Here is a 12,370-nt window from a genome sequence, read left to right as displayed (position 1 = left end):
AAGCCTGGCTTGGAGAATTTTAAGCATTACTTTACTAGCATGTGAGATTAGTGCAATTGTGCAGTAGTTTGGACATTCTTTGGCATTGCCATTCTTTTTAATTTATTTTTTTTCCATTTATTTTTATTAGTTGCAGGCTAATTACTTTATAATATTGTAGTGGTTTTTGCCATACACTGACATGAATCAGCCATGGATTTACATGTATTCCTCATCCTGATCCCCCCTCCCACCTCCCTCTCCACCCGATTCCTCTGGGTCTTCCCAGTGCACCAGCCCCGAGCACTTGTCTCATGCATCCAACCTGGGCTGGTGATCTGTTTCTGGAATGAAAACTGACCTTTTCCAGTCCTGTGGCCACTGCTGAGTTTTCCAAAGTTGCTGGCATAGTGAATGCAGCACTTTAACAGCAGCATCTTTTATGATTTGAAATAGCTCAACAGGAATTCCATCACTCCCACCCACTAGCTTTGTTTGTACTGATGCTTCCTAAGGTCCAGTTGACCTCACATTCCAGGATGTCTGGCTCTAGGTGAGTGATCACCCCATCGTAATTATCTGGGCCATGAAAATCTTTTTTGTACAGTTCTTCTGTGTTTTCTTGCCACCTCTTCTTAATATCTTCTGCTTCTGTTAAATCCATAGCATTTCTGTCCTTTATTGTGCCCATCTTTGCATCAAATGTCCCCTTGGTACTCTAATTTTCTTGAAGAGATCTCTAATCTTTCCCATTTTTTGTTTTCCTCTTTCTTTGCACTGATCACTGAGGAAGGCTTTCTTTTCTCTCCTTGCTATTCTTTGGAACTCTGTGGTCAAATGGGTATATCTTCCCTTTTCTCCTTTGCTTTTTGCTTCTCTTCTTTTCACAGCTATTTGTAAGGCCTCTTCAGACAACCATTTTGCCTTTTGGCATTTCTTTTCAATGGGCATGTTCTTGATCCCTGTCTCCTGTACAATGTCACGAATCTTCATCCATAGTTCATCAGACACTCTGTCTATCAGATCTAGTCCCTTGCAGTCTAGTTGATTTTCAATGTGTTAGTTTCAGGTGTACAACAATGTGAATTTTATATATATAGTCATTCTTTTTTAGATTCTATCTCATATAGGCCTTTACAGAGTAGTGAGTAGACTTTCTTGTGCTATACAGTAGGTATTTATTAGTTATCTATTTCATATATAGTCGTGTTGTTGTTTAGTCACTAAGTTGTGTCCAAGTTTTTTGCAAACCCATGGAGTAGCCAGTCTCCTCTGACTATGGAATTCTCCAAGCAAGAATACTTGAGGGGGTTGCCATTTCCTTCTCCAGTGGCTCTTCCTGACTCAGGGATCAAACCTGCATCTCCTGCATTGGCAGGCTGATTCTTTACCACTGAAGCCCATAGTAGTGTGTATATGACAATCTCAATCTTCAAATGTATCCCTCCCTTTCCTTACCCCTAGATAACCATATGTAGGTTACATCTGTAACTCTATTTCTGTTTTATAGATATGTTCATTTGTTCTCTTATATGTGGACTTCCTACTTTGATTTATTTTTAACTAACTTTTCCCTAATTTTATTAACTTTTAAATTAATAATGGAGAAATAGAGCCAATTATAAGAACTATGGGGATTCCCTGGTTACTCAGATGGTAAAGAATCTGACTGCAGTGCAGGAGACGTAGGTTCAGTCCCTTGATCAGGAAGACCCCCTGTAGAAAGAAATGACAACCCACTTCAGTATTCTTGCCTGGAGAATCCCATGAACAGAGGAGCTTGGATAGCTACAATCCATAGGGTCACAAAGAGTCACATCATGTGACTTTACACAACATATTACTAATCATAGAAAATATATTCCATACGGTTAAAAATACCCTTCTTTGCAAAAAAGACATCTAACATATGTTTAGCACAGTTCTTGTCACTGAGTATACAAATTAAAAAAAAAGAAAAAAGTGCATCATACTTTAAATAAGCATTTTTCAGAAAAATAAATTCATAAGGCTAAGAAGCATACAAAAACCCTTGGTCTTATTTAAAGAAATACAAATCAAAACAGCAAGATAAAATCTTTCACTAAACTAGTAATAATTATAAAGTTGGATAATCCCTAGCATTGATAAAGATACAGGAAAATAGGGACTATCATATATTTCAGCCCTTATCCAAGGGCAATTTGTCTATATTTACAAAAACATTTTAAATGCACATACTCTTTGGGTAACCAATTCCATTTTGTGGTGTAAAACCTAAAATTAAGTTACCACATTATTTGTGTATTGACATCTGGGAAAAGCCAAGAGGGCCTTGAATTATGGCCTAAACACAAGTTCCCCTTCCCATCCTGTTCCCGCAGATGAAATACCATATTCAAACAACTCTCCTTAGCACAGGGACAAGACCAAATGCCTATTTGTCCCTGAATTGCAAGCTTCAGTTCCCTGCTAGCCCCCCAAATGATTCAAACAAGTCGATCACATCCTCCTATGGGAAAGAGAGGTTTCACCATGTTTCAGGGTTACACCACAGCCCTTGCTTGTTCATTCTGTTTTCAATGTTCTCATATGTTCCTGTATGGCATACAGTGTTCTCCTTTCACAGGCTGTGAGTATATGTGACTCACATAAATATGGTGGTTTCATCTGTCTGGTGTTGGGAGTCCTTTCCTTGTCAACTTGAAGAACTGGAAACACATGGCTTGGAATTTCCTGTTATACATAATTGCAAATATAAAGCAAGATATGTACCAGAATGTCCATTTCAGTATTGATTTTAATAACAATAACCTGAAAATCACCTAATGTCTATCATTAGATAGCTAAATTAGATAACATAATTCAGTTCAGTTCTGTTCAGTAACTCAGCTGTGTCTGAATCTTTGCGACCCCGTGGACTGCAGCATGCCAGGCTTGCCTGTCCCTCACCAACACCCAGAGCTAGCTCAAATTCAGGTCCATCGAACTGGTGATGTCATCCAACTATCTCATCCTCTGTTGTCCCCTTCTCCACCTGTCTTCAATCTTTCCCAGCATCAGGTCTTTTCCAATGAGTCAGTTATCTGCAACAGGTGGCCAAAGTATTGGAGCTTCAACTTCAGGCATCAATGATTCAGGACTAATTTCCTTTAGGATTGACTGGTTGGATCTCCTTGCAGTCCAAGGACTCTCAAGAGTCTTCTTCAACACCACAGTTCAAAATCATCAATTATTTGGTGCTCAGCCTTCTTTATAGTCCAACTCTCACTGTCTCCATACATGAAAACTGGAAAAACCATAGCTTTGACTAGATGGACCTTTGTGGGCAAAATAATGTCTCTGCTTTTTAATATGCTGTCTAGTTTGCTCATAGTTTTTCTTCCAAATAACATGTTTCTTTTAATTTCATGACTGCAGTCACCCTCTGCAGTGATTTTGGAGCCCAAGAAAATAAAATCTGCCACTGTTTCCATTGTTTCTGCAGCTATTTGCCATGAAATGATGGGACCAAATGCCATGATCTTAGTTTATTGAATGCTCAGTTTTAAGCCTTCTTTTTCACTCTCCTCTTTCACTTTTAGCATGAGGCTCTTTAGTTCCTCTTCTCTTTCTACCATAAGGGTGGTGTCATCTGAGTATCTGAAGTTATTGATACTTCTCCTGGCAATCTTGATTCCAACTTGTGTTTCATCCAGCCTGGCATTTCGCATGATGTACTCTGCATATAAGTTAAATATGAAAGGTGGCAATATAGAACCTTGATGTACTCTTTTCCCAATTTAGAATCAGTCCATTGTTCCAAGTCTGGTTCTAACTGCTGTTTCTTGACCTGCATACAGATTTCTCAGGAGACAAGAAAGGTGGTCTGGTATTCCTATCTCTTTAGGGATTTTCCACAGTTTGCTGTGATCCAGACAGTCAAAGGCTTCGGCACCATCAATGAAGCAGAAGTAGATGTTTTTCTGGAACTCTCTTGCTTTTTCTATGATCGAACCAATGTTGGCAATTTGATCTTGGTTCTTCTGCCTTTTCTGAATCCAACTTGAGCATACAGAAGTTCATGGTTCATGTACTGTTGAAGCCTGGCTTGGAGAATTTTCAGCATTACTTTGCTAGCATGTAAGATGAGTATAATTGTGCTGTAGTTTGAACATTCTGTGGCATTGTTTTCTTTGGATTGGAATGAAAAGTGACCTTTGCTAGTCCTGTCGCCTCGTCTGAGTTTTCCAAGTTTGCTGGCATATTGAATGCAGCACTTTAACAGCATCATCTTTTAATATTTGAAGTAGCCCGTATGACATAATTAGATAATATTAAATAACAATTGCATAAGTAAATTGTATAGTGTCCTTATGATGGAATATAGTGTAGCAGTTAAAATGATTGAAGTATATTGACGGTATCTTGAGGATATACACATGATATAGTGATGATATGGAAAAATTTTCTAAATATAATAAATGAAAAAAGTTAAGTTTATAGTATCATTGGTTTGTTTTTTCTAAGTGTATATACATTTTTACCTTGGAAATTTACTCAGGAAGCTACTGACAGTGGTTGCCTTTGGTGTCAGGATTGGGAGTTTGTACCTAAGAAAGGAAGAGAGATTGTAGCTCATTTTATATCCTTCTGTTTGAATTTGTTAAACAAGTACATAATTACTTTCATTTTTACAATGAGAATAAAAGCAAAAAGGCATGATACCTGCTATTAGCCCATTATCTAGCATTATCTAGAGGGAAATTGAACAAGCTTTCACAAAGCTAGTTTGAAATCTCAACAGTATACATTACTCTCTGGACTGATGATTGGGATATGACAGAATAATCCACAGCATATGGAAAACTGAGGGAGTAAGGAAATGTTAGTTGAGATTAACATTTTTAATAGTTCTCATTTCAAAAGGATTGCTTCTGAGTACAAATATATAATTCATTTCTACATTTAACTCTAATAAGACAAATACTTAAAACAAGAATCTATGCTCCCCAATATCAGAATTTTGTCACTCAGTTTTATTTTAAAAAGAAAAATCAAAGAACTAAATTCCTTGAAATGTTCTTAAAATTGGTGAAGAGGCCAGAAAATTTTTTTCTGTTGTATTACAATATAATCCAAGTGAAATCAAAATAATTACCTGGTCACATAGGCCAAACCTCAGCTTTAACCTAGATTTCCAGGGTTACTAGAATGTTCAGTTCAGTCGCTCAGTCGTGTCCGACTCTTTGTGACCCCATGAATCGCAGCACACCAGGCCTCCCTGTCCGTCACCAACTCCCGGAGTTTACTCAAACTCATGTCCATCGAGTTGGTGATGCCATCCAGCCATCTCATCCTCTGTCGTCCCCTTCTTCTCCTGCCCCCAATCCCTCCCAGTACCAGGGTCTTTTCCAATGAGTCAACTCTTCTGATGAGGTGACCAAAGTATTGGAGTTTCAGCTTCAGCATCACTCCTTCCAATGAACACCCAGGACTGATCTCCTTTAGGATGGACTGGTTGGATCTCCTTGCAGTCCAAGGGACTCTCAAGAGTCTTCTCCAACACCACAGTTCAAAAGCATCAATTTTTCGGCGCTCAGCTTTCTTCACAGTCCATCTCTCACATCCATACATGACCACTGGAAAAACCATAGCCTTGACTAGACAGACCTTTGTTACTCCTCACAAAAATCAGCAAGATAATTGACTAATATGTCTCCATCACTTAAATCATCAGTTTAGGCTGAAGGATGTCTTGTAAAGTGAAAGTGGTTTAAGTCCAATAGAGAGACAAAGGGACTTTCCTGGTGGCTCAGACAGTAAAGAATAACACCTGCAGTTCAGGAGACCCAGGGTCAATCCCAGGAAGATTCCCTGGATAAGAGAATGGCAACATACTCCAGGGCCTCAGAGTTGGACATGACTGAGTGACTAAGCAAGGCTCACAGCTCTTCAAGAGACAAAATTGATTTCATATTCAGATTTCCTCAGGGAAGTATTCACCTTAAGTATACACATTTTTTTTCTCTAAATGAATATTCAGTTTTAATGCTAGTTGATTTTTATTACCTTACTTATTATCTTAGTTAGAATATGCTCTTAGGAGTTTTAAAAATAATTTCCCTTTCCCCCATAAGCTTCTACTTAATGGGAATTTTCATAATAGGTCACCTTTAGCATTGCTGATGCTAAGATCCTAGCACATTTCTAACAAGTCAAATCAGGTTTTATTTAGTTCAATTTAAGGGATGAATCAGCTTTGGATGTCCTTTAAATGAGTTACAAATTAACTTGCTGAGTGTGTTCAGTGTTCTGTTCATTATTCTTTCCATTTCGACAATAATGTAAGCTAGCTTGCAGTGGAGAATTTGGTGCAATGGAAAAATATGGGAATATTCATGCTGGCTGTTATTATGAATTATTTCAGTCTACCTAGAACCATGCTCCCATTAATTTTGCTCTCTGGTTTTGAAAATTTCAACCCCATAACTATTGTACAAACAATAAAGGAGATTTTCAGTTGCTTAGTCTCATCTGACTCTTTGTGACTCACACAGAAGGCAGCACACCAGGCTTCCCTGTCCATCACCAACTCCCAGAGCTTGCTCAAAATCATGTCCATCGAGTTGGTGATGCCATCCAACCATCTCATCCTCTGGTGTCCCCCTTCTCCTCCTGCCCTCAATCTTTCCCAGCATCAGAGTCTTTTCCAATGAGTCAGCACTTTGCATCAGGTGGCGAAAGTATTGGGGCTTTAGCCTCAGCATCAGTCCTTCCAATGAATATTCAGGACTGATTTCCTTTAGGATTGACTGATTGGATCTCCTTGCAGTCCAAGGGACTCTCAAGAGTCTTCTCCAGTGCCACAGTTCAAAAGCATGAATTCTTCAGCACTCATCCTTCTTTATGGTCTAACCCTCATATCCGTACATGACTACTGGAAAAGATAAAAATCATAGCTTTGACTATATGGACCTTTGTTGGCAAAGCAATGTCTTTGCTTTTTAATATGCTATCTAGGTTGGTCATAACTATTCTTCTAAGAAGAAAGTGTCTTTTAATTTCATGGCTGCAGTCACCATCTTCAGTGATTTGAGAACCCAAGAAAATAAAGTCTGTCACTTTTTCCATTGTTTCCCCATTTATTGCCATGAAATGATGGAACCAGATGCCATGATCTTAGTTTTCTTGAATGTTGAGTTTTAAGCCAGCTTATTCACTCTTTTTTCACCTTCGTCAAGAGGCTCCTTAGTTACTCTTCACTTTATACCATTAGAGTGGTGTCATCTTATATCTGACGTTATTTATATTTCTCTCAGCAATCTCGATTCCAGCTTGTGCTTCATCCAGCCCAGCATTTCGCATGATGTACTCTGCATAGAAGTTAAATAAGCAGGGTGACAATATAGAGCCTTGATGTACTCCCTTCCCAATTTGGAACCAGTCTGTTGTTCCAAGCCCAGTTCTAACTTTTGCTTCTTGACCTGCATAGAGCTTTATCAGGAGGCAAGTAAGGTGGTCTGGTATTCCGATTGACTGTTGTGATCCACACAGTCAAAGGCTTTGCATTGTCAATGAAGCAGATGTTTTTTTCTGTAATTCCTTTGAAACTTTCCCTCCCATTTTCTATGATCCAATGGGTGTTGGCAATTTGATCTCTAATTCCTCTCGTTTTTTTTTTGTGCCCTCCAAGAGTCTCTTATTTCCCTCAGTCCTGTGGAAGTTCTGTAATCAAATCCTGCTGACCACCAAAGTCAAATTCAACTGAGGATTCTCAGTTGATTTGCCAGATCCCCTGCTTGGGAAGTCTGTTGTGGAGCCTAGAACTTTTGTAACAGTGCAAAAATTTCTTTGGTATTATTGTTCTCTAGTTTGTGGATCACCCACCCAGAGGCTCTGTTGTGGGGCTAATGGTGATCTCCTCCAAGAGAACTTATACATCACACTCTGCCTCCCAGGACTGCTGCTGCCAGTGCCCTGTCCCCGCAGCAGGCCACTGCTGACCCATGCTTCCACAGGAGGGCTTCAAACACTCACAGACAGATATGACTCTCGCTTGTGGGGGGGTCACTGCTCCTTTCACTGGATCCTAGTGCCCACAGGGTTTTGTTTATGCCCTCCAAGAGTCTCTGGCAGGTGTGAAGCTTGATTTTAAACATGATTGTGCCCCTCCCAGCGTGTTGTGACTGGTTCTCCTTTGTCCTTGGATGTGGAGTATCTTTTTTTGGTGGGTTCCAACAGCTTCCTGTCGATGGTTGTTCGGCAGTTAGTTCTGATTTTGGTGTTCTTGCAGGAGAAGATGAGCACCGCCCTTCTACTCTGCCATCTTGCCAAACTCCGATATAGGAAAGACACATAAAATTTTTATGTTATAAATAACTTGATCGTTATTTTACTTGATTAAAAAAAACTTGGATGACATGCTTTGATTCTTTTATTGTAAACATGTAATTTCTTACTAGTACTTGTAATAGATGTTACTAATCAGGGTTTGTTTGTTTTTAACTATAGCAGGGAGAAGACAGTTAGGTGGTATTGAAATTCATTAACACACAAAGAAAAGCTATATTATATGTCTTACTGAGAGACATATGTTAACTATACAGTCTAACTTCATTTTCTTGGTAGTAAACTGAGAATTCATATATTGCTTTTTCATCCTGATAGCTAAAATTTGTTTTAAAAAACTGTAGCTTTAAAACAAACTTGCACCTGTTTATTATTATATCAGTATTAGCTCTGATAACTCTGTTAAGTATGGTTTACATGTTTTATACATTATCTTTCATTGTTACCTGAATTGAATTTAGAAGAGAGTTCCATATTAAATTTCAGTTAGGGAGGAAATGTTCAAAACTGTTTATGTCTAAGAAGGTTTTAAAGTCTAACCTCTGTGTGGGACCAGATCATTTATTCTTAGGCAGAAGGCAGCAACAGAACCTTACTTCATGCCATGATTTGACACTTTTATTCTCTACTCATTCACTCTCATAGGTTTTTTGCAACTCTCCTTCACATCACTCTCACTCTTTCATCACAAACACGCATATACTCATACAGGATTTTACAGGGTATATATTTTTAATCAGTTAATTTTTAGATTTTTTAACTACTCCTTGAAATAATTGGAGACATCATAGGGATAAAACTACTAGAAAAAAATCAGATATATGTCTATTTCTAACTGCCATGATATCTCTGTGCCCTGTTGAATAAGTCCTTTGATCTTTCTTTACATGTCTTCTTATTCACAAATAAAGGTCATTATTCTATCATGCTTCTTAGTTCTTAGAGATGCCCCTAGGGTTCATTGAATTAAAACCATATATAAAGTCCATAGTTACTTGGTTTAAAAAAAGCTAAAAATTAAAAAGACAGGCTTATTCTGAAACTTTCTGAAGGCATAAATGTGATTGTTCTTTTAAAAGAACATTATCTCGTTGTGGTTTTGATTTACATTTCTCTAATAATGAGTGATGTTGAGCATCTTTTCATGTGTTTGTTAGCCATCTGTATGTCTTCTTTGGAGAAATGTCTGTTTAGTTCTTTGGCCCATTTTTTGATTGGGTCATTTATTTTTTTCTGGAATTGAGCTGCAGGAGCTGCTTGTATACTTTTGAGATGAATCCTTTGTCTGTTGCTTCGTTTGCTATTATTTTCTCCCATTCTGAGGGCTGTCTTTTCACCTTGCTTATAGTTTTCTTTGTTGTGCAAAAGCTTTTAATTTTAATTAGGTCCCATTTATTTATTTTTGCTTTTATTTCCAATATTCTGGGAGGTCATAGCGGATCCTGCTGTGATTTATGTCAGAGAGTGTTTTGCCTATGTTCTCCTCTAGGAGTTTTATAGTTTCTGGTTTTACATTTAGATCTTTAATCCATTTTGAGTTTATTTTTGTGTATGGTGTTAGAAGGTGTTCTAGTTTCATTCTTTTACAAGTGGTTGACCAGTTTTCCCAGCACCACTTGTTAAAGAGGTTGTCTTTTTTCCATTGTATATCCTTGCCTCCTTTGTCAAAGATAAGGTGTCTATAGGTACATGGATTTATCTCTGGGCTTTCAATTCTGTTCCATTGATCTATATTTCTGTCTTTGTGCCAGTACCATATTGTCTTGATGATGGCTGCTATCTAAAAGTCTACAAGCAATAAATACTAGAGAGGGTGTGGAGAGAAGGGAACCCTCTTACACTGTTGGTGGGAATGCAAACTGGTACAGCCACTATGGAGAACAGTGTGGAGATTCCTTAAAAAACTGGAAATAGAACTGCCTTATGACCCAACAATACCTCTCCTGGACATACACACCAAGGAAACTAGATCTGAAAGAGACATGTGCACCCCAATGTTCATCGCAGCACTGTTTATAATTGCCAGGACATGGAAGCAACCTAGATGCCCATCAGCAGATGAATGGATAAGGAAGCTGTGGTACATATACACAATGGAATATTACTCAGCCATTAAAAAGAATGCATTTGAATCAGTTCTAATGAGATGGATGAAACTGGAGCCCATTATACAAAGTGAAGTAAGCCAGAAAGATAAAGACCAATACAGTATACTAACATATATATATGGAATTTAAAAAGATGGTAACGATAACCCAATATGCAAAACAGAAAAAGAGACACAGATGTACAGAACAGACTTTAGGACTCTGTGGGAGAAGGTGAGGTTGGGATGTTCTGAGAGAATAGCATTGAAACAAGTATACTATCAAGGGTGAAACAGACCACAAGCCCAGGTTGGATGCATGAGACAAGTGCTCAGGGCTGGTTAACTGGGAAGACCCAGAGGGATGTGATGGGGAGGGAGGTGGGAAGGGGGATCGGGATGGGGAACACATGTAAATCCATGGCTGATTCATGTCAATGTATGGCAAAAACCACTACAATATTGTAAAGTAATTAGCCTCCAACTAATAAAAATAAATGAAAAAAAATAAATAAAAGAACATTATCTTCTTGCATTTCTCTTATTTAACATTTTAATTAATTATAACATTAAGTGGAGCTTACCTATAGTAAATCTAGATTAATTTATCAAAAGACAGCACTGTGACATGATCTCAACTCTGGTAGTTTTTAATATATGTAGTGTGAGTGTGAATATATGTATTATAGAGAAAAGTTTGAGAGAATATAATTATAATTAAAATATGTAATTTCCAGGATGGTTAGTGATTTAAATTATCTTCTTTTAAAAATGCATTTATATCTTCTACAATTACCTGTATTATTTGTGTGATTACAACCATTTTAAATCAGTATTGCTTAATTACTATCAGTTAACTTTTTTTACCCATTTTATTCTAGCACATGTTCATCTCACAGAAATAAATACCATGAAAATGTCCATTTCAGAATGGGGAAACACAGAGCAAGAATTATGAAATTAATTTATGCATTGAAAGTAACCTAGCACATCTTCCTCTGATGATGCCCTTTAATATTTGATTATTGATTATTCTAATTTTTGAAAATGTTCTTTACAGCTACAAGATCGCACTCAGTTCAGTGACCAAGACTTAGCCACTCTTAAGAAGTACTGGGATAATGGCATGACCAGCCTTGGCTCTGTTTGTCGAGAAAAAATTGAAGCAGTTGCAACGGAATTAAATGTTGACTGTGAAATAGTTCGGGTAAGGGATTTTCAGTAATTTTCATGTTGTAGTTGATGAGTGTCATATTAAAAATTTCATCATTTGTGTTTCTCTAATAACTAGTGATGTTGAACATCTTTTCATGTGCTTTTCTGGCTACCTGCATGTCTTCATTGGAGAAATAGCTACTTATAACATCTGTCCATTTTTTGATTGGGTCTTTTTTTTTTTTTTTTGAGATATTGAGATGCACGAGAGGTTTGTACATTTTGGAGATGAATTCTTTGTCAGGTGCTTTGTTTGGATATTGAGTTTTTTTTTTTTTCATTTATTTTTATTAGTTGGAGGCTAATTACTTTACATCATTACAGTAGTTTTTGTCATACATTGAAATGAATTAGCCATGGATTTACATGTATTCCCCATCCCGGTCCCCCCTCTCACCTCCCTCTCCACCCGATCCCTCTGGGTCTTCCCAGTGTCAGGTGCTTTGTTTGAAAATATTTTCTCCCATTCTGAGGTTTGTCTTTTCATGTTGTTTATAGTTTCCTTTGCTGTGCAAAAGCACTTAAGTTTAATTAGGTGCCATTTGTTTATTTTGGTTTTTATTTTCATTACTCTAGGAGGTAGATTGATAAAAAGCTTGCTGTGATTTATGTCAGAGTATCTGCGTATGTTTTTTTCCAAGAGTTTTAGAGTATCCATCCTTAAATTTAGGTCTTTAATCCATTGAATTTATTTTTGTGTGTGGTTTCTGACTCTGCAACCCCAGACAGTCCATGGAATTCTCCAGGCCAGAATACTGCAGTGGGTAAACTTTCCATTCT

General features: G+C 37.6%; 1 protein-coding gene across 4 annotated transcripts in view; it reads left to right on the top strand.

The window, feature by feature from the left end:
* The window catches only part of HDX (highly divergent homeobox), a 206,092-nt gene that overhangs the window by 117,168 nt on the left and 76,554 nt on the right, over nt 1-12,370 (top strand). For all 4 annotated transcript variants that reach the window (XM_070461781.1, XM_020880858.2, XM_020880857.2 and 1 more), the window contains one exon: nt 11,436-11,582. In XM_070461781.1, the coding sequence (XP_070317882.1) occupies nt 11,436-11,582 (147 nt within the window). The remainder of the gene's footprint in view (nt 1-11,435; nt 11,583-12,370) is intronic.

This window comes from Odocoileus virginianus, chromosome X, assembly GCF_023699985.2.
Source record: "Odocoileus virginianus isolate 20LAN1187 ecotype Illinois chromosome X, Ovbor_1.2, whole genome shotgun sequence".
Taxonomy (NCBI): domain Eukaryota; kingdom Metazoa; phylum Chordata; class Mammalia; order Artiodactyla; family Cervidae; genus Odocoileus; species Odocoileus virginianus.
This window is presented reverse-complemented; position numbering and strand designations above follow the sequence as displayed.